General features: G+C 37.5%; 2 protein-coding genes across 4 annotated transcripts; one reads left to right on the top strand and one right to left on the bottom strand.

The window, feature by feature from the left end:
- LOC104758946 (dormancy-associated protein homolog 3) lies at positions 22,018–23,439 on the top strand. 2 transcript variants are annotated; one of them, XM_010481915.2, is made up of 3 exons: positions 22,018–22,243; positions 22,395–22,577; positions 23,077–23,439. In XM_010481915.2, the coding sequence occupies exons 1-3, from the start codon at positions 22,129–22,131 to the stop codon at positions 23,211–23,213; spliced, it is 435 nt and encodes a 144-aa protein (XP_010480217.1). In that variant the 5' UTR covers positions 22,018–22,128; the 3' UTR covers positions 23,214–23,439. The 2 variants fall into 2 exon arrangements, with proteins under 2 accessions (XP_010480217.1, XP_010480218.1); XM_010481916.2 differs by having other exon boundaries at positions 23,088–23,439.
- On the bottom strand, positions 24,048–27,274 carry LOC104758947. Of its 2 annotated transcripts, XM_010481917.2 has the most exons (7): positions 26,906–27,272; positions 26,580–26,694; positions 25,836–26,498; positions 25,224–25,750; positions 25,021–25,145; positions 24,712–24,863; positions 24,048–24,640 (listed from the first exon to the last, which is right to left on the bottom strand). In XM_010481917.2, the coding sequence occupies exons 1-7, from the start codon at positions 27,094–27,096 to the stop codon at positions 24,155–24,157; spliced, it is 2,259 nt and encodes a 752-aa protein (XP_010480219.1). In that variant the 5' UTR covers positions 27,097–27,272; the 3' UTR covers positions 24,048–24,154. The 2 variants fall into 2 exon arrangements, with proteins under 2 accessions (XP_010480219.1, XP_019094185.1); XM_019238640.1 differs by lacking the exon at positions 24,048–24,640 and having other exon boundaries at positions 24,712–24,868; positions 26,906–27,274.

The raw sequence follows: 27,546 nt of genomic DNA on the forward strand, positions 1-27,546 counted from the left end.
GAAGGTTTAAGAAGCAAATGGTAGAGAAGTACAAAGCACTGCTTGATAAGCAAGTCAGAGAGATTGAGCTTAAGATGCCTTTGATAGATGCTTTTGCTTTAATCCCACCTTACCAGAAGTTCTTGAAAGATGTTGTGATGGAAAGAATTAAGGAAGTCCAGGGGATGGTAGTTCTCAGTCATGAATGCAGTGCCATAATCCAGAAGCAAGTGAATCCTCAGAAATTGAGGGATACTGGTTTCTTTACATTATCCTGCTCCATTGGACCTCTAACCTTCAACAGATGCTTGTTTGATCTGGGAGCTTCAGTCAGTCTGATGCCTTTATCAGTAGCCAGGCGCTTGGGGTTTACAAGATATAAGCCTTGCAATATATCATTGATCTCAGCAGATAGATCAGTAAGGCTGCCAAATGGTGTATTGGAAGATCTACCAGTCAGGATTGGACCAGTGGAAGTCCCAACAGACTTTGTAGTTTTAGAAATGGATGAAGAACCAAAATATCTTTTGATCTTGGGAAGGCCTTTTCTAGCTACATTAGGGGCTATAATTGATGTAAGGAAAGGAAAGATTGATCTAAATTTGGGAGAAGACTTCAGGATGACATTTGACATTCTTGAGACTATGAAGAAACCAACAATTGAAGGAAAGGTTTTTTGGGCTGAAGAAATGGAGGAACTGGCAGGGGAATTGATGGAAGAGCTATCAGAACAGGATCACCTCAAAACTGTTCTAACCAAGAGTGGAGAAGAAGGGTTCCTCTAAGAAGAAACCAAGGTTTATGAAGAGATATTGGATTCCCACAGGAAGTCTGACACCCCAGAAACATTTGAAGAATTGGCACTGTCAAGAGAAGAAGTCTAGTCAACTGGGATTCCAAAAGCATAGTGCTCGACCCCACACCCGAACGATCACTCGATCGAGTACCAATATCACCCGGTCGTGTGCCCTGCCGAGTCACTCACAGATGACTGGGCTGAGCTCAAGGCACCAAAAGTGGAGCTAAAACCACTCCCATATGGGCTAGGGTATGTGTTTCTGGAAATTAACTCTACTTACCCTGTGATAGTAAATGCTAGTTTGAGTAATGAAGAGCTTGATCTGCTAGTATCTGAACTTAGAAAGTTTAGAAAGGCTATTGGCTATTCCTTGGATGATATCAAGGGGATTTCACCAAGTCTTTGCATGCATAGAATTCACCTTGAAAATGAATCTTATTCTAGCATAAAACCCCAGAGAAGACTTAACCCAAACCTTAAGGAAGTGGTAAAGAAAGAGATCCTTAAACTACTTAGTGCTGGTGTGATCTACCCTATCTCTGATAGTACTTGGGTCTCACCAGTGCATTGTGTGCCCAAAAAAGGTGGGATCACAGTGGTTAAGAATGATCAAGATGAATTAATCCCTACAAGGAATATAACAGGACATAGGATGTGTATAGATTACAGAAAGCTTAACTCTGCATATAGAAAAGATCATTTTCCTCTCCCTTTTATTGATCAAATGCTTGAAAGGCTTGCTAATCACACTCATTACTGTTTCTTGGATGGTTCTTCTGGATTTTTCCAAATACCAATCCATCCTAATGATCAAGAAAAACAACATTACATGTCCATATGGTACTTTTGCGTATAGAAGAATGCCATTTGGACTATGTAATGCACCAGCTACTTTTCAAAGATGCATGATGTCTATCTTTTCTGATCTTATTGAGGATGTTGTTGAAGTCTTTATGGATGACTTATCTGTTTATGGAGACTCTTTCTCTTCTTGTCTAGCTAACCTATGTAGGGTACTAAAAGGGTGTGAAGAGACAAATCTGGTTCTGAACTGGGAAAAATGCCACTTCATGGTTCAAGAAGGGATAGTTCTTGGTCATAGAATTTCAGAGAAAGATATTCAGGTTGACAAGGCTAAAATTGAAGTCATGATCCAACTTCAACCACCAAGGACAATTAGGGACATAAGAAGCTTTTTGGGTCATGCTGGTTTCTACAGAAGGTTTATCAAAGATTTCTCTAAGATTGCTAGGCCTTTAACAAGATTGATGTGCAAAGAAACTGAGTTCAACTTTGATGAAGAGTGTTTGAAAGCTTTTAAAGAGATCAAGGCTGCTTTGATATCAGCACCAATAGTTCAAGCTCCAAACTGGGATCTTCCTTTTGAAATCATGTGTGATGCCTCTAATTTTGCTGTGGGAGCAGTCCTGGGACAGAAAAAGGATAAGAAGCTGCATGTTATACACTATGCAAGCAGAACTTTGGATGAGACTCAAGGGAGGTATTCAACCACAGAAAAGGAGCTTTTGGCAGTTGTATTTGCATTTGAGAAGTTCAGAAGTTACCTGGTGGGTTCCAAGGTAATAATGTACACTGATCATGCTGCTTTGAGACATATTTACTCAAAGAAAGACACCAAACCCAGGTTGTTAAGATGGATACTTCTCCTACAAGAATTTGACATGGAGATAGTGGATAAGAAGGGTATAGATAATGGAGTAGCTGATCACTTGTCCAGAATGCGGATAGAAGAGGCTATACCCATTGATGATTTAATGCCAGAAGAGAGACTGATGCAATTGGAGGCCAATCGACCACCCACTCGAACAGACACTCGATCGAGTGTGTTCGGGGACTCATTCGAGCAGGACCAGATGGAAGAATGGATGGCAGTAGACAGTGGAGATTTGCCTTGTTATTCTGACATAGTGAACTAAAAGGTCTGCGAAGAATTTCCAGAAGACATAGACCCTTATAAAAAAAAAGAAACTGCTCAAGAATGTCAACAATTACTATTGGGATAAGCCTTATCTATACAAGAAGGGATCAGATGGCCTGTTTAGAAGATGCATAGCAAAAAGTGAAATAGAAGGAGTCCTGAAGCACTGTCATGGTTCACCTTATAGAGGCCATTTTGCAACATTCAAAACGGCCCAAAAGGTTCTACAGGCAGGTCTATGGTGGCCAACTCTGTTCAAGGATACTCATAAGTTCATTACAAGCTGTGATGCTTGCCAAAGGATGTGAAACATTACCAGAAGGAATGAGATGCCCCAAAACCCAATTCTGGAAGTTGAGATATTTGATGTTTGGGGAATTGACTTCATGGGCCCTTTTAACCCACCATCAAATGGCAATGTGTACATATTGGTAGCTGTGGGCTATGTCTCCAAGTGGGTTGAAGCTATTGCAAGCCCCACCAATGGTCACAAAGTGGTTCTTAAACTTTTCAAAACAATAATCTTTCCCAGATATGGGGTTCCAAGGGTTGTGATCAGTGATGGGGGGACTCATTTTATTAACAAAGTCTTTGAGGGAATGTTGAAGAAGTATGGAGTTAAACACAAGGTATCTACAGCTTATCACCCTCAAACAAGTAGGCAAGTGGAGGTCTCAAACAAGCAGATCAAGGCAATTCTGTCAAGGATAGTGGGAGCAACCAGGAAAGATTGGTCTAGCAAACTAGATGAAACACTTTGGGCCTATAGAACAGCTTTTAAGAATCCAATAGGAAGAACCCCATTCCAGCTTGTTTATGGAAAATCTTGTCATCTTCCTGTTGAAGTGGAGTATAAAGCTCTGTGGGCAATCAAACTTTTGAATCTAGATTTATGGATCTGCATGAGCTTGAAGAAATAAGGCTAGAAGCTTATGAGAGCTCCAAAATCTATAAAGAAAGAACAAAGGCCTTCCATGATAAGAAGATTCTGGTTAAAGACCTCACTGCTGGAGATCAAGTGCTGATTTTCAACTCAAGGCTTAAGCTATTCCCAGGAAAGTTAAAAAGCAGATGGGGAGGCCCTTTTGAATTAAAAGAGTTTTTACCATTTGGGGCAGTGGCACTTCTCAACAAAGATGGTAGTGAATTCACAGTCAATGGACAGAGAGTCAAGAAATACTAGCCAGGGGAGAAACATGAGCAATTCACAATGTTTCTCAAGGAAGTCCCCCCTGCTTGAGGAAAGTGAATCAGTCAAGCTTAGTGACTTTAAACAAGCTCACTAGGGAGGAAGTCCCTAAGGTATCCCTGTGAATATTAGTCTACTCTTGAGATATTCTAATTTGTTTTTAGTTTTTGTGAGGCCAGGAAGAGAGGGTAGGTCAGAAGGATAAGGGAGAAAGCTCCAGAGCCACACACACGACCACTCGCTGGAAGTTCACTAAACTAGGATCAATGCCCAAGTTAATGGTACTTTGATGCTAGTTGAGTGGTTAGAAACATAAGATTGAACCAAACCTAGAATTCCTATACTGAAGCATGTTGTGACTTGAAGTCATTTTCTATTTATAAGAACCTAATTTTTACTTTTAAATATCAGCTTGTGCAATGTTTTTTAAACTCATGGATACTTTAAACATATTTGGATCATCTTTCCCATTTTTACCACTCTTGTTGATCCAAGTAGCTGATTTTATCATTCAATCAGTTTTCCCCACCCATAACGAACCTTTCTTTCAAACCTTGTTTATTCTTGAGTGTGTGAGGCCTATTTTGGGATTGAGCTTGGTAGAAAGTGTTAGGTTTGATCTGACAAGAATAAAACCTTGTGTAGTTCTAGTTTGCATTTTTCAAACTAGATAGGACTAGGAGGTTTAATTTTTGGGTTTGGGACTTGGTGTGTTCAAAAAGAAAAGAAAAGAGTGAAAATAGAAAGAAAAGGGTAAAGTCCTTAGGAGAGAAGTGTTTTAAAGTAAATTCAAACTCTAAGTGAAAGAATGGGGTGTAGTAAAAGTTTCAAATAAGGTTCTGGTCAAAGAAAAGAAAGAAAGAAAAGAAGAGTCTAGTAAAAAGCTTTATGACTTGGGAAACAAGTAAGAAAGAGAACTTTAGCATTTAAAAAAGAAACCCCCATTTCACTAGAGCAATCAGTAAGAAACCTCTCCTAGAACTGAAAAACAAAGAGAAAGAAGGGCAAAAGAGAAAAGATGAAGCTTAAGGGTAGAATTAGGACATTATGGGATTAGAATGATTAGGAACAAACACTTTGGGTACCTTTGGGTAGACAAGGTTTTGTTCTTGTATGTGTCTAAGTGATCTTACCTTTAGCATTCTTCTAAAGCTCAATCCACTTTTTGAGAGAACCCTTATGTTTGATAAGCCCCACTCAAAACAGAGACCATTTTTGTCTCTAACCCTTATCACCAAGCCAAATGAGTTTAAACATTGCATAGTCTGATTCATGTTCTTGCTTAATGAATGTTAAAGGAAATGACTGATTTGAATGCATGTGGAAGTCTAAGGCTAGAATCAGTTGAGGTTGAGAAAGGCTTGTCTAAAATCTTTAAGTATAGCTCATTCACCTTGCATCATAGTACTAGTAACTTGGACATTGATTCTAGCTGGTCTATTTGCATGTTTAAGGTTCTAAGATCCCACTTTCAAACCTTTCTTCCTTCTTATGATTTGTTTGCTTGAGGGCAAGCAAAGACTAAGCTTGGGGGAGTTGATATGTGTATATTTTACCCTGTTTAACCACTGTTTATTTACATCTTTTCCATGTTTTATCAGCCTATCTTGTCACTTTCATATAGTTTAAGGATTGTTTGTGCATTAGAGTAGGATTTGCATTGCATTTGCATTGTTCCTTGTTTAAACAGGTGAATTGGACTCAAGAAGCATGGAAATAGCATCTGGGATGAAGANCCAAATGAGTTTAAACATTGCATAGTCTGATTCATGTTCTTGCTTAATGAATGATTAAGGAAATGACTGATTTGAATGCATGTGGAAGTCTAAGGCTAGAATCAGTTGAGGTTGAGAAAGGCTTGTCTAAAATCTTTAAGTATAGCTCATTCACCTTGCATCATAGTACTAGTAACTTGGACATTGATTCTAGCTGGTCTATTTGCATGTTTAAGGTTCTAAGATCCCACTTTCAAACCTTTCTTCCTTCTTATGATTTGTTTGCTTGAGGGCAAGCAAAGACTAAGCTTGGGGGAGTTGATATGTGTATATTTTACCCTGTTTAACCACTGTTTATTTACATCTTTTCCATGTTTTATCAGCCTATCTTGTCACTTTCATATAGTTTAAGGATTGTTTGTGCATTAGAGTAGGATTTGCATTGCATTTGCATTGTTCCTTGTTTAAACAGGTGAATTGGACTCAAGAAGCATGGAAATAGCATCTGGGATGAAGATAGTGCAATCAATGCAGTGAATAGGAGATGAATCAAGAAGAAAACCAACAAAACATGAAGCACTCGACCGTCTGACTCTGAAGCACTCTACCGTTTGGATGGAAGACACTCGACCGTGTAGAACTCAAGACTCGGCTGGTGGGAAGCAGAAGGAAACCCACTCGACCACATCTGGTCGAGTACATCGAACCGCCTTGCTATTTTGTCTGGTAGCCAAATTAGGGCTTCCCTCTCCCTCTATATATACTCTTTGTACCCCATGGCCGCAAAAAGTCCTCTTTTATGCAAGATAGTCTCTATAGCCACCAAAAAACCTAGTTCTTACCCCTTAAGGGTTTTTAGGATTTATTTACTGCTTTTTCCCCTTTATTTACTGTATTCTCTCAGATTTCTATACTTTGTAAGTTCCATAACTTTCAGTGTATTGAGAATCTGAGTTTGCTTCTTTATATTAAGTTGTTGTTCATCATTTCATCTATCTTATCATGTTAGTTTCATTAATTTATGGGTTTATGTTCATCATCATCATGTCTAGTTCATCTGAGTAGTGAGTTAGGATTCTGGAGATGGATTAGGTTAGTTTAGGGATGTGGTAGTCTGGAATGGTTAAGTTAGCTTGTTTAAATATCTCTTCTGGNTACCGTTTGGATGGAAGACACTCGACCGTGTAGAACTCAAGACTCGGCTGGTGGGAAGCAGAAGGAAACCCACTCGACCACATCTGGTCGAGTACATCGAACCGCCTTGCTATTTTGTCTGGTAGCCAAATTAGGGCTTCCCTCTCCCTCTATATATACTCTTTGTACCCCATGGCCGCAAAAAGTCCTCTTTTATGCAAGATAGTCTCTATAGCCACCAAAAAACCTAGTTCTTACCCCTTAAGGGTTTTTAGGATTTATTTACTGCTTTTTCCCCTTTATTTACTGTATTCTCTCAGATTTCTATACTTTGTAAGTTCCATAACTTTCAGTGTATTGAGAATCTGAGTTTGCTTCTTTATATTAAGTTGTTGTTCATCATTTCATCTATCTTATCATGTTAGTTTCATTAATTTATGGGTTTATGTTCATCATCATCATGTCTAGTTCATCTGAGTAGTGAGTTAGGATTCTGGAGATGGATTAGGTTAGTTTAGGGATGTGGTAGTCTGGAATGGTTAAGTTAGCTTGTTTAAATATCTCTTCTGGGTTGGGTGTGCTCTAAGCTGTTCTTATATCTGAGAGGGTAAGAGCAGATTGTAAGCTTCCTAGCATCACACCATTGTCTAGGTTGTTAGATAAAGTCAATACTGGAGATCATCATGCTTGTCCCAAGAGATTGGTTGCACAAGGTGGTTTTTGACAAGTAATGGTCTAGTGTTTAAAGCATGTTCAGTATAGTTTCACCAATGAGAGTTGGGTTAGGATGTTACTGTAACTTGATCACTTATGTCACGAGAGTGGATTAGTGAGTCATTAAGATCATTGTTTAGAGATAGCTCATGTAGATTGAGATATGTTGACCAGTTTAGATAGCCACAACCTGAACACTAGCCCATGAATCCATCTCTAGAAGCCTTCTTTGTCATTTGATTGTTTACTTATCGCATATCTTTCTGTTTCGTTGCATTTGTCTCAGTTTAAGTTTCTCAAGATTATATCTGTTCTTCGTCAAAACCCACTCGACCTAGTCACTCGACCAGTCACACGGTCGAGTGATTGATCGAGCACCTTCGGGTTGTTCTTTTATTTTCTGTTCCATGTTCCTATCTGCATTTTCTTTATTTTCATCAAACTGTTTTACCAAAATCAATTTCATACTTGGCTTAACTTGGATTACTGTTCACATTCTGATTGGATACACATCACACACTTTATGGATTGACATCTCTTATACTACAACTGCATAAGAGAATTGAAACCTCTTCCATCTTCCATACACATACACTTTCACAAACCATCATCACCACATAAAAAAAGATTATGTTTCAGTTGCAGACCAAACCCGAGGTGTTTTAGGTCCAGTTGGAAGTAGTTTAGGTTACAAAAGGAGAGACATGTCTCTGTGTCGTCTTCTTCACATGCCTCCATAAGCGAGAAAGATATGGAAATAAAGAGAGTTCTGCTTTTTTTTTTCTCTTCTCTTGATCTTCTTTAATTCTTCTTTCTTTATGATTGTGGCTTGAATTAGTGTTTGGTTTAATTAAATTTGGCTAAGGATGTGGAAGTCATTCCCGGAGAAGAGACTATCAAGATCCTCCGCCAGCTCCCTTTTTTGATGGAGATGAGCTAAAGCAGCGGTCTTTTTACAGATCAGTCATCTCTGATATGAATCTTCTTCAATCTTGGTTTTGGTCCGATTTCGCTTAGGTTTGGATTTAGGAAATATGTCGTTAACATCGATGAGAACCCAGACTATGTTTTCTTTTCACTAAACCAATCAAGTCGGTTGGAATAATATTATCTCCAAATTTTTTAGATATTTGTACATAAAGATATATGCAAATAAGTTAATTGAGAAAACAAATTAACCATATTAGAATTTTCTAGATCCGTAAATTTTTTTGTTTTTTATACCAAAATAGCGCCTTAATTTTTTTCCAATAGGAACCTAAAATTTTCATTACCGCTTTAAATTTTGGTAAAATTTTCCCAACTCTTAAAATCCTAAAACTGCGTCAAAACTATTTAACCACCTCCCTCTACTTCTCGGGTCTCTACGCCACTTCACATTTATAAGACCTATTGGGCTGTTTTTCATTTCACAGATCTCATTGAAAGGTATTTCTATAAAAAAAGTTTTAGTGATTAATCTAGATGTTAAATTAATAATATTTACTCCCTTTTGTCTTCCAAGTTTTACAAATCTCTGCTAGTCGTTGTTGTTGTGGTTTTACACATTCTCTGCTTACAAATTTTACAAATCTTGGTAATCTCTATTAATTTCGATTAGAGTCGTTTAAAAAAACTCTGTTAATCTCTATTAATTTAGATTAGAGTCATTTTGATATGAACGCTTTAATTTTTTACTTGATAAAATTGGGGATTGATAACTTCTGAATGTTTATGCGTTTATAGTGTACGTATGGAGAGCCATTTGTGGATCGTTCGAGTTTACCTGTGCTGCATCCATCTCGGTTAAATGGAGCTAAATGGTATAGATTTATTTCAACATACTATTGACTACTTTCACATAGTTATAAATCATAAAGTAATTTATTTCAATGGAACAGGTTTCAATACCACACCCAAGTATGGTGTCTGAAAGGTCATTCAAAGTTGTTTTAAGGGACCATGGTACTCTTGGAGAAATGTGTCTCCCTTCTACAAAAGAACCTTGTTTACACTGGTTATGGTGCTGTTGTGTGTTATCTTTCATTAATATGAAATTTAAATTTTTCTAGGCTTTTTTTGTAGCATTTTTTCTATGACAAGATTTTATTTTTTTGGGTCGCAGAAGTTTGTTTTTCTAATTGTTTTGTGTTGTGGTTTCCAAGTCCCATGGATTTGCTATTTATAGGCTTACTAAAAATAACTGCTATAGATTTGCTAGGAAAATTTGCAAGGGATTTGCTAGGGAAATTTGCATTGATTTGGGAGGGATATTTTTAAAATTATTTTTGCTACAATTTTGCGAGGCTGCTAGATTTTTACCGACAAAACAGTTAGGCTATAGTAAAACGTGCTTGCTGACGTCAATGTCCCTTGCAACTCCCTTGATAATTTGCTACGCAATAAGTCATCGCTAATGCGTCACAAATTTGCGAAGGATTTTCGAGTTATTTGCGAGGGTTTTACTCAGCCACGGAAATCTGTTTTACTTCCCTCGCAAATTTGCGAGGGAGTATTCCATCGCAAATATTGCAAGGGAATTGCAAGTGCCCTCGTCTCCATAGCAAGGTACTCGCAAATCCATAGCAAATTTGTGAGGGCATATTACCATAGCAGATTTCCGTCGCCAAGAACCTGTTTTCTTATAGTAAAACTATGAATTGGTATCTTAACATATAATTCCCGGCCAACTATATTCAATGAAAATATAGTTGGTTTCAGGATTCATAACACAAAATCGAATGGTTTACTATTCAGGATCAGTTTCTTAGAAATCTAATAGAAAATTGAAAATGATAAAATGATGTCCCAATATACGTCCAATCATATTATCTGCCGCAATGAAAATTTTCCAAAAGACAATGAGGGTAGCTTGTCGTTCGTTTTGTAATCTCTGTTTGAAGTAGGAAAATGATTGTAAGCTACGCTATGTATAGGCCTAACACATCGTCACATATACAAATAATATAAATATTTTATTAACTATACAAACTATTGTTATTACATAAAGACATCCATAACAAACATAATTTATGTTTACAACACTATAATCATCTAATTCTGATGTTTTGTTTACCGGAATCCGGTTTTGACCGGCATTAACCGACGTTGACCGATGTTGACTGACGTTGACATAAAAAAATAACAACAAAAGTTTTAAAAAACAATTACATAACTTTACTAAAAGATTATATAATTAAATTTTACTACAAAACAGTATAACAAATATACATTTTCCTTATGTAAATTCAAAACTTGGTTTATAATTTTATACCATATTATTGTATACCATATTATATATCATATTATATTTTTATATCAAAAGGATTATGTATATTTGTTAAAATTTTATTTAGTAAAATTTTATAATATACAGAAAATTTAATTTGTATATAACAAATGATGAGAGATATAATATTTTCTTAAAATCTTTTCGCCTAAAATGTTCATAGATCTTTTTATAATTGAGTCTAATTTGTTATATTGTTCTTTTGTCAAATATGTTACTCCTTGCTATATATTTAAACTTTTATTTACCATTATTTGTTACATAGTTGTTATATAAAAATATTTAATAGCATGCTATCTAATACATAATAAAATATAATATGGTATACAAATTATATGATAAAAAATTAAAAATCAACTTTTGAATTTACAAAAGGAAAATGTATATTTGATACATTATTTTGTCGCAAAATTTTATTATATAATCTTTTAGTAAAGTTCTGTAATTTTTTTCTTTTTGTTTTTTATAAAAAAATTATTATTTTGGTTAACGCCGGTCAACATCAGTCAATGCCGATTAATACTGGTCAACACCAGATTCCGGCAAATAAAACATCAGAATTATATGGTTATGGTGTTGTATACATAACTTATGTTTTTTATGGATTTCTGTATATAATGACAATAGTTCGTGTAGTCAATAAAACATTTATATTGTTTACATGTGTGATGATGTGTTGGCATGTACTTGGAGTAGCCGGTAAATAATAATAAAATTTTACAAAGTTAGATGTTTTGTATGTTACGTTATTTCTCTTTAAAAAAATTGTTAGATTTTTTTTTACTATTTTAAATTTAGCAAGATCGTATCTATAACATGTATTTTTTTATCTATTTTGAAGCAACCGCACCCGAATCTCCAATTCTCACACAGAATTCACGGGAAACGATCTCACCGGAAACCCATAATTTCGACGAGACAACCGGCGTAGAAATCGCTCCTTACAAAAACTCACAAACACACCAAACCCCACCTCATCTAGTTACTGAGTCGCACAACCAACCACCCCTAAAAACTGAGTAACAAGAGAGGTGGGCTGGAATATTTGATTTCGTACAGCCACGGACAACACTTCCCCAAAATTACTCCAATTCACTATCAACTCCTCTAGTGTCCCCGACGCCCACGACATCACTTTCGTCGACCTCTCCTCATCCAAACCTAACTACAACTGTCTTCCTAAGACACAAACACACAACAAGATGCTAGTGTCTACCCACACTACCTTGGTGTCGCTCGACACTCCAACCTTACCACAAAATCGTCTATGCCATACCACAATACAAACACTTGACTAAATCATAAAACAACCGTTAATTTCACAAACCCACCATTGGATATGAATCCTATAGCACCAAAAAGCTCTCCACCAAAATTCAGCCGAATCAGACTCTGTTTAATGCTCCAAACGGTTCCCCGAAGTAGGCATCTCGGACCAGTTTGTGTTGTTCATCCGCAGGTATTGGTGTCGACCGACACCACAATGATGTCGAACGACACCAACCCAGAAATCACGATCGAAGCCTTACTTCAAGCTCCTTCTCGCGGCAAATCCCTAATCCGCTACAATCATTGATTCTCTAATCAATCTAACACTAAAACAATACAACTTACCTGGATGCCAAACGTATGTGAATAATGTATGTATTAAATTAATTTCTACATTTTTTTTACTTAGAGTGATGGTAGTCGAGTCAACTAAAAAGCTCTCAGGCACGACTATCGAGGAAGGTTGAAAGAAGAATGAGGAACTCTTTTATCCGGATCTCACCAACCCTGGAATACTAAAAAAGGAAGTAACTGTTGGTCCATAGCAACAATTGTGAACTCCAGCGATCTTTGACGGTGGCTCCGATGACAAATTTACTTCCCTTTGCTCCAACCGACTCCTCACAAGCAACACCCACTCCAATTGTGCTTCCCTTTACACTGGTAAGCACATCCCAACACTTCTAGTGCAACTAATACTGGCTGGTTTTAGGTTTTCAAGATCAAGAGTTTCACCTGAAACTGTGTTTGCCTAGACCATCAAAGTTTTGGTTGCTTTTACTTGGATTCTCAGGTTACCCCAGATCCCTCTCACCTTTGTGTGAAGAACTCTCTTGAAACTCTCTGAACACTCTGTCCTGAGGACTGAATAACTCTCACCTCAGTGTGAAGAACTCTAGTTTCTAATACATGTGTATACTCAACATAGCATGGATCGAAGAATACCTTACCACATGAAGGGAAAAGGAAAGATGGACGAGTTTGCCCCACCCCCACGCAAAAGAATACGAGCTCAGGAAGTACATACCTCAGATCTGATACAAGAAAACTCCCTGACCCTTATGGGACGACTCACTAACCCGGCGGCTTAACGACTATGGTCCTTCATTCGTTTCATCTCTAACAAATAGAATCTAAGGGGAAAAGCAATAGGTTCAGATCTGGGAAATGGATGCTTCCAATTCAGATTCGACTATGAAGAAGATCTACAAAAAGTACTGGATAACAGGCCATACCACTTTGACCAGTGGATGTTCATTATTCAACAGTGGGAACCGGTCATCTCCTCCTCATTCCCGTCAAAAATCCCCTTCTGGATCGATGTCCAAGGCCTACCCAAACATTACTGGAAAATAGAGATGCTTTCGAGCATTGCAGAAGAGATAGGAGAAATAATGGAGCTCGAGATTACAACCTCTTATGCGAAAGTCAAAGTCATGCTTGATGGACTTAGGCCTATAGTGAAAGAAATGGTAGTAGAATTCCCAGATGGTAGTGACATCCTAGTGACCCTGGAGTATAAACAACTGAAGAACCACTGCAACTACTGCTTCCGTCTGACTCATGAAAGGAAGAACTGTCCAGGCCTCAATAAAGATAGCTCCCAACCCAAACCCCAGTCATTGCAACTTCCCCCTATAGACAATAGTCTAAACATGTCGGGAACCCACAGATGGAACCAGAACCAAAATGAGTCAGCAAATCGTAGTAGCAAAAGAGCAAGAAGCCCCTCATGATACATACTCATCATCTAGAAGATCATACCATAACAGTGAAGTGGGATATAGAAGACCCTCAGACTCAAGGGGACCGAGAGATTACACGCCAAACCTAAGAAGGTCCCCAGTAAGATCACACTCACACTCTAGAAATGACTCCCAAAGAGAGCAAAGAAGTGGATCATACTATAGAGGCTGGAACCAAAGGACTAATACCTCCTTTTCCCTGCAGTGGAGAGAAAAGGTAACTGGCAATAATGCTACCATAGCTGACTCCTCTGAAACATCAAGAACACGACGTCCTCCTTTGGAGAGAAACCAAGAAACACTCCCCCCACAGGCAGAACAGCCTTTGGAAACATTAACAATCCCCACACTTGAGGAGACTATGGGCGAACTTCGTGAAGTGGTCCAATATGTGTCTTGTGCGGACCCTACTGAGAGTGCAGCCAGGAAAAAGAGAGTTATACAAGGAGAAGCAAAAGACCTTATGGCTGAAATTGCGGATAATATTATAGCAGTGGCTGCAAATGCAGTAAACCAGGCCCAAATAACTGAAAACCAAATGGAAATAGTGCATGATCTTACCCAGAATACCCCTGTACAGAACTCAGTCCAAAGCACTCTACCGGGTGGCCCTAGAAAGAAGAAGAAAGGCAGACATGTGAAAAAGAAACCAGTTAGTAAGAGCCCTCTCAGAATCTCTGGTGTAAAAACACAAAAAAGAAATATTTGTCTAGCTTCAGGCTCACCTCGAAGACGCCATGTGATGGAAAGAGACAGCACTCACAGAGACGAAACCTTGGAACTGAACCAACAAGCTGGACCTTTGGGTGTCAGAATTACCCAAGCTAATCCAAGTAGCGCAGGACCAAGACCAAGTGATCCAAAGATAAAACACATCCCTGCAACTAAGAAGAAACTGGTGGATTTTCAGAATCCACCAAAACCTCTTCCTTAAGGATTGTAAGCTAGAATTGTTGTAGGCTGGGGAACCCCATAACAGTTCACAGGCTGAAAGATATCTGTAAAAGGATATCTCCTGACTTCCTGTTCCTCATGGAGACAAATAATAACACTGATCTTGTGCTCCAAAAGCTGCAATGGATGAAGTATCCATCAAAACTTATAGTACCACCAAGCACACCAGGATCAGGAGGGCTTGCTCTGTTTTGGAAGGACTCTACTGAGGTGGAGATACTCTCGTCCTGCAAAAACTACATCGACACTCGAATCAAATCAAAGGGGAGGACCTTCTATGTGACTTTCCTATATGGTGAACCAATCAGAATGAACAGAATCCATATTTGGAACCAGATACGATCCTTTGGAGAAAACAGAACCGATCCATGGCTACTGACTGGAGACTTTAATGACATCATCAACAACTCGGAGAAAAGAGGTGGTCCAGCAAGAGCTGAAGGTTCCTTTGTTGACCTAAGAACACTCATGTCAGTTTGTGATCTGTACGATTTAAACTACTCTGGTAATTTTTTATCTTGGAGGGGCAAAAGATATGATCACCTGGTTAAATGTAGACTAGACAGAGCTATGGCAAATAGTGCATGGGCAGAGGCATATCCCTCTGGTAGGAGTGAGTATCTTCGCTTTGAGGGATCTGACCATAGAGGGATTGCAGTATCCTTTGATCCTGAAAGAAAGAGAAGAAAAGGGCTGTTTAGATACTATCGGAGACTCAGAGAAAATGAGGAAATTAAAAAGTTGGTGAACATCGCCTGGAACCTAAATCCCGAAGACACTGTAGAGAATAGAATCAACATATGCGGCAGAGTGATCATCCAGTGGAATAAGGAGCAACAATTTAACAGCCAAAAAAAGATTGAGGACATCAAAGTAAGACTTGAGGAGGCAATGAGCAGTGATTTCTTGGAAACAGAGCTAATTACTAAACTAAATAGGGAACTCATGTTGTCTTACCAAGCAGTGGAGGAATTTTGGCGACAAAGAAGCAGATAGCTCTGGCTTGTCCTGGGAGATAAGAATACAGGCTACTTCCACGCTGTAACAAAAGGAAGAAAGGCAGTTAACAACATAGCTGTACTGGAAGAAGAGGAAGGAAACCTCACTTATGAGGAAGAAGGAATATTTAACTGCATATCTGAATATTACTCCAAACTCTTTCGATCTGAGGCTGGAACAAGACTCCAATGTGTGAATGAAGCGATCTCCCCCACCATCACTCCTACAATAAATGACAAATTAATCCTTGAACCTTCTCCCAAGGAAATAAAGGAAGCATGCTTCGCAATTCATGCAGACAAGGCCCCAAGACCAGATGGAATCTCTGCTAGTTTTTTCCAGTCGAACTGGCATACAGTGGGAGACATGATAGTTTCTGAGATTAAGAATTTCTTCTCCACTGGAACCCTACCGGAAAACATCAATCACACACATGTTAGACTGATTCACAAGATAACAAGCCCAAAGAAGACATCAGATTACAGACCAATTGCTTTCTGCTCAGTCTACTATAAAATCATTGCAAAACTTCTGTCCAAAACACTTCAACCTCTTCTTCAAAAGGTGATATCTGAAAATCAATCAGCTTTTGTCCCTTAGAGCTATCAGTGATAATGTACTCATAACCCATGAAGCATTACATTACCTACGAACCTCAAAAGCAAAAAAACTATGCTACATGGCAGTCAAGACTTATATGAGTAAAGCCTACGACAGGCTGGAATGGGATTTTATTGAACACGTTATGGCTAGAATGGGTTTTCATCGAAAATTGATACAATGGATAATGCAATGGATTGTTATTGTATCATACTCTTACCTCATCAATGGAACTGCAAAAGGATTAGTCAAACCTGAACGTGGAATCCGTCATGGTGACCCTTTATCACCATATATCTTCATTTTGTGCAGCGAAGTTCTTTCTGGTCTATGCTCCAAGGCTCAATCTGATGGATCACTAGAGGGCATCAAAGTGGCACAAAACTGCCCCCGCGTAAACCACCTGCTCTTCGCGGATGACACCATGTTTTTCTGTAGATCAGATAAACAAAGCTGTTAGAACCTTCTATCCATCCTGCAAAAATTGAAGAAGCATCAGGGCAAAAAATAAACTTTCAGAATTCTTCTATCACCTTCTCAAAGAGGACAACAATAGAGACAAAGAATCGAGTTAAAAATGAACTCAGTATCCACCATGAAGGAGGAAAAGGTAAGTACCTTGGGTTACCAGAGCTGTTTGGGCGGAAAAAGAAGGATGTGTTCACATCAATCATTGATAGAATTAAGCAGCGAGTGATGAGCTGGTAAACTAACCCTACTCAAAGTCGGTTATGACAGCAATGCCTTCCTATGCTATGACTTGCTTCAAACTGCCCGTCTCTCTGTGCAAAAGAATACAATCAGCACTCACTAGATTCTGGTGGGATGGATCTGGAGATAAGAGGAAAATGTCTTGGATCTCTTGGAAAAAGATGACAAAAGCTCTGAATAAGGGAGGTTTAGGGTTTAGAGACATACAACTGTTTAATGACTCGCTTCTAGCCAAGATTGGCTGGCGAATCCTTACAAAACCCTCATGCTTGCTAGCTCAAATTCTCCTTGGAAAATACTGTCAAAATGCCCACTTTCTGGATTATGTGGTTCCAACTTCTGCATCACATGGGTGGAGGAGCATTTTTGTGGGAAGAGACCTCCTCAAACCTCATATTGGTAGACTCATTGAGAATGGGCAATCAACTCTTCTCTGGAAGGATCCTTGGTTATCCCTCGAAGAGCCGGAAATACCAACAGGTCCAGTCAATGAGAGCTCACAAAAATAAAAAGTTGCTGACCTGCTTCACCGGGACTCTCAAGAATGCGATTTGGATGAGATAGCACGTACTATTCCGGGATATGAAAACAAAATCCTCAACCTGAAACCGAGCAAAACTAGGCGGATCAGATAAATGGGCATGGCTATCATCGAGAACTAGAATCTACACTCTTAAATCCGGCTACTATGAAGCACTAAATAAGGAGGAAAACTGCAATATCGATCCTCAAGGTCAAAGTGACTATGATTGGAACGCAAGCCTCTGGAAAATTAAATGCAACCCTAAGCTAAAAGTCCTCCTATGGAAAGCAATTCAGGATGCCTTACCAGTGGGAGAGAACATTAGAAAGCGGCAGATCTTCACGGAGGCCAGATGTACACACTGCAGAGAGGATGAGACGACCCTGCATTTATTTTTCACATGTCACTTTGCCAGGCAAATCTGGGAGTTAATTCCATGTGCAGGTTCATTGGCGATTGATCGCTTTTCTAGCTTCCAAAAGGGTTACGATGCCACAAAACTCCTAAAATGTCTACCCCCAGTGGGTATGGGAGAGATAAGCTTTGACCCTTGGATCTTATGGTCTATGTGGCATAATAGGAACAAGAAGATCTTCGAGGATAGGCATCTTCACCCTATCGAGGTCATTACACATGCCATCGGCAAGGCAAAGGAGTGGATCCAAAGCCAGGGTGTAATAAAACCAACCTTGAAGCCCCAACAGCCGACGACACTGAACTCTCTGGGGAGAGATGTCATCAGATGCAATACGGATGCAGCCTGGAATACCACAAAAACCGCAGGTTTAGGCTGGATCTTCACAAACCATCTCGAAGAAGTTATCGATCAAGGATCTATGACTTTACCAAATGTTGCATTACCAATCGTCGCAGAAGGACTGGCGGTCCTAAATGCTCTCCAATCGGCCAAACTATTGGGGATAACCCACCTTTCTCTCGCTTCTGACTCGATGAATCTGGTCCAAGCAATCAATTCGGAGATCCAACCAAAAGAGCTCCACGGGATTCTCTTCGACATCCTGAATATATCTAGTTTTTTTCACTTCTGTTTCTTTTCGATTTACTCCTCGATCAAACAATGAGAAAGCGGATTCCTTAGCAAATGAGGCTTTACACTCGATTGTAATGGGTCTGGCCCACTAGTTACCTAATGAATCAAACGTTTGAACAAACAAAAAAAAATAATTTCTACAATCATAATGTATGTATTAACAAATGTTACCAATATGGCAATATTAACACCATTAATATGGTCAATTCTCATAAATATCACTAAAATATTTGTTTTCCAAAATATACCACTTTTAGTTTCTTTTTCAAAAATACCATGAAATTGTATTTTTTTAAAAATACCATAAAATTGTAATTTTTTCAAAAATACCATAAAATGAAACTAAATTTTTATATTAAAAAATAATTCTGAAATCTTAAACATTAAAGTTTACCCGCTAAAAACTACATCATAAATATAAATTTGTCAACGTAAACCTAAAAAAAGAAGTTCTATCGAATATAAAATCAATTTTATGTGTTTATGGTATTTTTGAAAAAGAAAAATTTGTGGTACTTTTATAAAAGAAAAAACTTAAGCGTGATATTTTTAGAAAAAACTTAAATTGTGATACTTCGAAGAATTTCTCTATTAATATTACACGTTCAAATCTATATTGGTATCAATACATACTATCATATAGTATTACTTACTTGCATATATGAAAATCTAATATTATAAAAAATATCTCAAAAATTTATCTCGCAGTAGTAAAATTAAGTTGTTTTTGTATGTTTGATTTTAAGTGCATCAATAATTTCATTTTTTATAGAAAATATAAAATTAATGTGAGCTAATTTACTGAAAAATCGTGGGAAGAAATGTTTAGATATAAAAGAAGAAAAGCATCGTTGTTGCATGATAATGACGAGCAAGTTGCATGATATCATATAATTATATATGTATGGTCAAATATATTTTTTTTTTTTTATAAAGGCCATGACTAGCACTTAAAGTCTTTTTTTTTTTTCATAAGATTTTAATTTTATTTCTAAAAGGTTGGGTTACACAGCCCCTAAAAACTCATACAGATACATTGCTTTACGATGAAGAAAGTTCATCTATAGTTGGTTTCATCCAAACAAAACGTGTCATTAACACGTGTTGGATGAAGAATCTAAAGCTTTCCGACAACATCCTCGATCGTCTGAGATTTTTTTCCGGTGAACATAATCATTGTCGATATCTGAATTTCGACACTTGATTCTTCTAAATTTCACCGATAAAGCTGGTTATAAGACGAATCAAAACTCCAAACAATTGAAGTCACGGCTATGAGGAATCTGAATATCGCGAAGAAAGTTTCTTCTTTTCTTCAACTCTGCAACTATCCTTGAATTTTCTATAAACCGTTTACCCAACAGAAAGATCAGAGACAAACAGCAAACACTATATGGATAAACAAATCAACCATAGATCGACAAAAATCTAAATTGATCTCATTCACCATAAGATAGTAAAGCTTTTGCTTCAGATCTAACTAAGACAAAAAAACACTTATATGATGTATAAACATATAAGTTTTTGTCATCTCTCGTGAAGCTCTATAAAACACAGAGACAAATCAAGACTGACAATTCCTATTTATTTGAAGCAAACTAAAAACGCCTAACAAAGGCGACAACAAGAACATGGCAACAGAAAAATCATGTTTACGGCAAGAACATGGCAACGGAAAAGCTATGTTTATGGCAAGAATATGGCAACAAGAAAGCCATGTTTACGGCCAGAACAAGGCAACGAAAAAGTCATGTTTACAATAATACCAGATTTTATCCAGTTACAAAGACCGACAACATGTCGGACGATGATCAAAGAAAAGAAAGCTTCTCTCTCAAATATGAGAGAGAAAAGAGAGAGAGGATTGAAGATCATCATTGTCGACTTGTTGTTAGTAGCACTTAAAGTCACAAAGTGTTTTCCCAAACAACGTACAAACAAACAAATACAAATTTAAAATATATTTTTGAGAACTTAAAATATTATTGAATTTGAATTTTTAATAACTAATCACTGTACAATTTCTTTAAAATCTTTTTGATGCTGTAAAACATATTCAATATACTAGATATGATCGAGAACCGTAACTAATAAACAGCCAGAAAAATACTATTAAAAATACTATTAATTATTAATATTAAAATTATAGATTTACATTTATAAACCATTTTCAGAAAATGTAATAATATTTGTTCTTCTTTTAATATTATACTCTCTCTATTTTATTATAAATGATGTTTTAACATAATTTTGTTTCATTTAAATGATGTTTTAAAAACTTTATGCAAAAATTAAATGTATTTAATTTATTTTGATCAATCATACAGTATTTTACATTGTATGTTGCTACTGGTGAATTCATTTATTTATTACTCCCTCTCCCTCTGTTCCTAAAAGATAAATGTTTGAGAGTGTTAAACAAATTAAGAAATAATGATTATTAAATTTAAATACATTATTGTTTTTAACTAAAAAAAGTACTTATATAATTGTAGACCAGTGACTATTCAGATTTTATAATTTTCTTAATGGTTATTTCTTAATATTTATAAAAGTTTAATATTGATTAGCTAAAAGTGATGGAAAATTAATATTTGTACATAACATGAAAAAGTTACAACAAGCCAATCTTTAAAGGACAAAGGGAATAATATTTTTATGAAAAAAGGTAAATTACATATTTATTTAATTTGTGTATAAAAACTTTAAACATCACTTATAACGTAACAAAGAGAATATGTGTATTTTCTTTCAAAAAACATGGTTTAGAGCTATCTCGAACAATATACAAACAATTTTATCCATAAAATGTTAGTCTTTTATGAGTTTTTACGAAGAAAAAGCTTAACAGATTTATTTTGGAAAAACAAAGTCATTTCCATTTTTTCATCAAAATTATGTTCAATATTCTTTATCTGTTTGAATGATTGTATGGATTATGCAACACTTCTCTTATGATAATAGAATTGAGTTGCCGTAGAAAACAAAAAACAGAAAAAGTGATTAATAAAATTGAAACTACATCTAATTGTCATGCTCGGATAGTAGAAGAAAAAATAAAAAAAGGGGGAAACAAGAGAAGCTCCGATATTATCTGAAAGAGAGAACTTGGTCTCTTTTGTTGGCGGCTAAGATCAAAAGGCAAGGGTAACACTGTAAATAAACATATATCGAAGGGTATTTTAAACTTAATCAAGATAAAGCTAAGGACACAACAGTAAATAAATTAAACAAGAGAGCGAAAGATGCGGTCACGTGAGACGCATTAATAACCCTCCGATGAAACGCCACGTGGCACTCCGATCTAAATATCTTGACCTTATCGGGCCCCACAGTCGACCTTATCCACCTTTGCGTAGAGCCATGATCCAGACGCCACGTCAGATCAGATCAACGGCTCAGATCTTTTCATTCGCCTTTAAATCATCGCCTCCTTGTTGAATCATTGAATCTCTCTTACAACAACAACAACAAGTTTTAACAAAAAAATCCTAAAAAGACCCCAAAAACTTTAGATTCTTATCAATTTCAACCCCTTTATGGGCTTACTTGATCATCTGTGGGATGATACCGTCGCTGGTCCACGGCCAGAGAACGGCCTTGGCAAGCTTCGGAAACACCATACCTTCAGTTTCCGACCTAGCTCCGGCAATGGTACGCCGTGTTATTGCTATAAAAATTGGAACCGATTGAATCAACGAATCTTAAAATTAGTAAAAACATGCACTGAAGTATTTAAACCTGATGATCGATCCGACTAGATCGTTTGATTTGATGTAATCTTTTAATGGCTGTGATTTATTAGATCAATCTGAAGGTGGAAGTGCGAGATCGTACGGTGAGGATTCGCCGGAAGAGGCTGTGAAAGTTACACGTAGCATCATGATTATTAAACCACCGGGTTACCAAGGCGGTTCAGCTCCTGCGTCGCCTGCCGGTTCAACTCCGCCGCTGTCTCCTTTCTCTCCGCCACTATCTCCGTTCTCCGGTGAGTTTTTTTTTTTTAACTTTACCACTTTCATATCAGTGTGAGTTAGGTGAAACAGTACACTCACTTAATTCGTTGAAGGGTAATTTTGTCATTTAATGTTATATGTCTATTAATGTACTGTGATTAGATTAGGTATAGAAAAGTGTGTGTGTAGGCATAGTGCACTTTTTAGTTTTTACATAAGTTTTTGTCGACAGTATAACATAAAGTTTTGTCTCATAGTGTCCATTATGATTTGATACTCCAATTTGGTCATTATGTGATATTAGTTTGATTATATTGGTTGGATTAGGTGTGTTGTCTTGTCAAATGTTGTTATACGTTACCTAACATAATAGGAGGATTTGACAAGTGTATGTGTGTGGTTGTTAACATTTCATTGACGTCGGATTGATAGATTTTATACATATGGTTGAAGGAGTCCAAGTTTTATGGGTTTAAAGTGAATGTATGAGGTTTTCTAACGAGAAAATGATCATTTTTGGGATGTGAACGGAGCAAACGCAGGAGGAAAGGAACCCTTTCGGTTTAGGAGGCGGTCGACGTCGGATGCGTTCCATAAGGCAGCAGGAGGATCAGGATCAGAGACTGGACCAAGGAGCCCTCCTCCTACTTACGGCATGTGATCTCTAACACCAAATCTTGAAAAAGAGAAGGAAAAAAAAAACAGAGTACCCTCGTTCTGACAACATCAAGTGGTCGTTTGCAAGTCTTGTTTCTTTTTGCTTCTGTAGGCTAAAAGAGTTCTTTTCTGCGTGCGTGTACGAGTTTGTTTGTGTGTTTGTTTTTATGTGTTATCCCGCTTTTGTACATTTTAGCTGCAATGATAATAACAGAAGACATGTAGATGCTTGACTTGGGTCTTTTTATCTTATCAGTTTATATAGCTTATCCTTCACTAGAGAAGTAGTCCACTCAAAAAAAACACTACACTCTGATTTTTTGACATCAAAGTCTCTTCGTAGGCCATGCGAGAACGACTTTTTAAATTTTTTCTACACTAACAAGTTTATCTCCGGATTCTTTTCAAAATATCATAAAAATTCATTTTACTATAACCGAATATTACCCAAAAATCGGAAAATCATTTGTAATTGTGGAGACAGCAGGGTAAGGGGAACAAAATGCACATGCTAAACAAGTGAGACCCTACAATAGCTTGGATAACTAAACAAGTGAGACCACATGCTTACTTAGACCACGGTGCCATAAACGCCAAACCCTCAAATGTAGTTACACTTGTCATTTAATAAGGTGTAAGCGACTCAAAAGTATGGAGTGGTAAGACAAGCAAAGTATATCTTGTACATTGTCGGATCCTAAAGATTCTGTTTAGGTAAGTCCTCCAACTCTATAAAATTTGAGGTATCTACTAGACAACACATCTCGAGTTCTGGACTTTTGATCCAGCGAATATTCAAGCATGAAAGAGGCTCAACGATCTATAAGTTAATAGCTAACTTACAATATAGTAAGCAAAGCAGTCTAGTTGATAAAAGACATACCAAGAATCGTATCAATTTTGGTCACACCAATCCATCTTTCTAAAAAATTATGCAATTTCTTTGAAGTTTTCACCCGAATATTACGTGTTTATACAAATTATCACCACCATCAACATTAGAATAGCTCATAACAGGATACGGATATCTCGCAACTTGTACTTTCTCCTCCATCGCCAAAACCTTACCAGAGTTCCGATACCATGGTTCTACGTATGGACTTGCAGAAGAAGATACATTTGACGATGAAGCATCGACGATAACTGATCCCCAGTCCCGTTCACCGGTAGCTTCGGTTATCCTCTTCCGTACCAACAATTTACCAACATCTTCTCTTCTTCTCTGTGTTACACTTCTTAGAATCGATACCGACAATAGCAAGACGAAAACCGCATCTTCCTCGGGTAGAAACTCCACGGCTTGATGCTTCCAGTCGATTAGAGCAGTTGCTTTTTCTGTTGGATCTTCTTCTGTTGATCTTACCAATGTTACAAAACCCTCCTCGTCTTCTTCATCTTCTCCTTTATATTGCATTCTCCGTCCAGTTAACAGCCGAACCTGTATTACCAAAGATATCAGAAAACGGTTTGAAAAAACGCGAAGAAAATTCTTGAATCTTGAAACCATACCAGCGAACCAGGGTTTCTTGAATATAGACCTAGCTCTGAGATAGCTCCTGATGAGTCCCAACGGATACGCAATTCGTCTCCAGTCGAAAATTCCCAACCAGCCTCCCAGTCCTCAACTGGTTCTTTAGGCGTCACGGTTCCAACCACCTTCCCTGTACTAGACGAGAAAACACAATGATCGGTACACTGCTTAAGACTGCTACTGTTTCATTTTCGACTTTCTTAAAATAGAAACCATATTTTTCAGTTTTTTTTTAAGATATATTTTGCAAACTCAAATGCTAAACATTGTCTCCTAAGTCAATGTACCTGGAGCTTTACCGATTGAGCCCTCGATATAAGACCAAGAACCTACACGAATCTCTGTTATCCGCTCCTCTGATTTAACTGGGGATGGAACTTCACCTCCACGTTTAAACACTCCTTTTCCCACTCTAAACCAAATTTAGAATCAAAGAAACAGTCAGTTCAGAAGGAGAAACAAGTTTCAACAGACATATTGTGGAGCTTACCTGATTCGGATAACAAAGCATTCTCGTCCAGCATGATCAAGAACGGTCCGTGTAAGCCATCTTCCTTCTTGAGGTCGGAAGTTGTTAGTTCTTTGAACTGAATCAGATATCATAGCACCTGAATCATCGGTAACTCGATCCGGGACAAATCTCAGCAAGTACGGCGCTTGAACCGGAGGCGTAACCGAAGCAAACACACTCACTTGCTTACCGAGAAACCTACCAGATGCTAATGAATGTGCTCTTAACAGATCATTCCACGGGACCTCAATCATCCCTTCCGGTTTACCACTTCTGAAGCAAATCCCACGAGGACGTTCACGATGTGTTTCCAATACAACCCCTAACGTCCCAAACTCGCAGTAAAGATGCCAACCCTTCTGCCACGTCCCATCGCGAGACAAATCTGTCATTTTCTTATCTAGCTGCAGCTTCCTATGACATCTAGCAACTCTCAAACGAAGGAAACTTCGATCTATAGACTCATTCCGCTCTGCTTTTGTATTCAGCCTTACAAATATACACAACTGCGAAAAATAATCATTTTCAGATACAAAAAACAAAACAACTTACTTCAGAGTCAAGTCATTTACATCAAAAGCAAGAACTTACTTCCAAAACAAATCTAGGTCGAAGAGACTTATACGTGGTGTTAACGTCCATATCAGAGACAGGCCAATAAAACACTGCATTGTTACTAAGACGAGACTCATTCGCTATTACCGTCAATTCACCACCTGCTTTCTCGTATGGTTGATTGAAGTACCTATCCCACAGTCTTTTAGTTGTTTCCACTTCTGTTTTCTCAACTTCTTCTCCAACTCGTACCACTTTTCTCGTTATCTCTTCCAACATTTCATCAACATCGTCTTTATATACCGTCGGGCAACTCTTATGTGTGAGCCACATAAGAAGTATATCAGAAGCTGGAATAAGACGAGATATCTCGTCTTTAAACTTGTGTAAGATCAACAGAAACCCTTTGTAACGTAACCGAGCAGCGATCAAGTAGACGGTTTCAGACATATAAGGCGCTGAAAACTTCTCCCAAAGAAACCTCTGCTTCTCTACTAGAGTTTTCACATCTTCATTTACTGAAGAAACAGACTCAACTGAATCAGGATCAGCTCTGTTCTCGAAACTCTCCAATGGGTACCGTAAAACCCAAACCTTTTCGCATTGTAGAACCGCGTAATCCTCGTTCTCTTGATCGTAAATAGCAGGCTTCCCTATAAGTTTTGAGAATCTCTTTTGACAATAATCCCTATAGCTCACCTAACAAAGATAAGATCATAACTATATAATTCCCGATCAAATCAGAATCTTTGTTAAATAAGAGAAGGAAACAGAGCTTACTGGATTCAAAGAATGACAAAACCAAACCCATTCAATATCAATAGGAGGCAAAATCATTGGAGGCTTTAAACCAACCGTTAGATCAGAAATCAACGGCATCCAAAGCTCATCATACCTTAAAGAACACAACAACACTCGCATTTAATTACATGATCAGAAAAATCAAACCTTTCAGGAATAAATTCAATCAGACTCCAATAAAGATCCAACCTTTGGGGACCAGAAGATACTAAACCAGTAGAAAGATAACAAAATGAATCTAAACCGTCCGATCAACACTCAGGAGATAAGAGTAAAGGTGAAGTTTTTTAATTTTTTTTTGTCACCTTCTAATAGCTTCAGCAATAACGGGTGGATGATGAAGCCATTGACAATCTCCGATAGACCTAAAAAGCGCTATGAGACGTCTCGCCGCAGATACGATATCAGCTCCGATTCTTACGGCGTCTACCTCTGAGATCTCGCTGAGACTCCGCGCCGCTACGCCGTCGGCGAACTCCGACAGTCCTAGAGACATTAGCTCTCTGAGAGAGAGAGAGAGAGTAAGATAGTATCTAAAGACAAAACATTGACATGAGATTGGAGGTTTTTTTGTCGAATGAAGAAACAGATATTTGGCGTATAGAGACCGTGAAGGAATAAAGTAGAGTTCATCTGAAGTGAACAAAACAGTTTTGTTTTGTTTTCTCTTTTTAATTCTAAATCAGTATTATAGTATAATTTTAGGTATTAAATTAAACAATTAATTTTATAAGAAGCGAATCATGTCAAGACACAAACTACCAAAATGGTGATGACAAAACCAAACAGGAAATATTTTAGCTATGCGACTAGACACTAGAGCCATACTTTTTTTTTTTGGTATGAGACACTAGAGCCATACTTGTGTTTTATATCATTGGATATATATATATATATATATATATATATAATTATATATAATTTTAGGTACAATATTATCCACTAC

Source organism: Camelina sativa, chromosome 17 (assembly GCF_000633955.1).
Source record: "Camelina sativa cultivar DH55 chromosome 17, Cs, whole genome shotgun sequence".
Lineage (NCBI taxonomy): Eukaryota > Viridiplantae > Streptophyta > Magnoliopsida > Brassicales > Brassicaceae > Camelina > Camelina sativa.

Bases quoted from the DNA above. Each gene is read 5' to 3' on its own strand.
- LOC104758946 (XM_010481915.2), top strand. From the start codon at position 22,129: ATGGGCTTACTTGATCATCTGTGGGATGATACCGTCGCTGGTCCACGG. The intron at 22,244-22,394 runs GTACGCCGTGTT...GTGATTTATTAG, and splicing joins CCGACCTAGCTCCGGCAATG to ATCAATCTGAAGGTGGAAGT. The intron at 22,578-23,076 runs GTGAGTTTTTTT...GGATGTGAACGG, and splicing joins GCCACTATCTCCGTTCTCCG to AGCAAACGCAGGAGGAAAGG.
- LOC104758947 (XM_010481917.2), bottom strand. From the start codon at position 27,096: ATGTCTCTAGGACTGTCGGAGTTCGCCGACGGCGTAGCGGCGCGGAGT. The intron at 25,146-25,223 runs GTAAGCTCCACA...AATTTGGTTTAG, and splicing joins TGCTTTGTTATCCGAATCAG to AGTGGGAAAAGGAGTGTTTA. The intron at 24,864-25,020 runs GTACATTGACTT...CGTCTAGTACAG, and splicing joins CTCAATCGGTAAAGCTCCAG to GGAAGGTGGTTGGAACCGTG.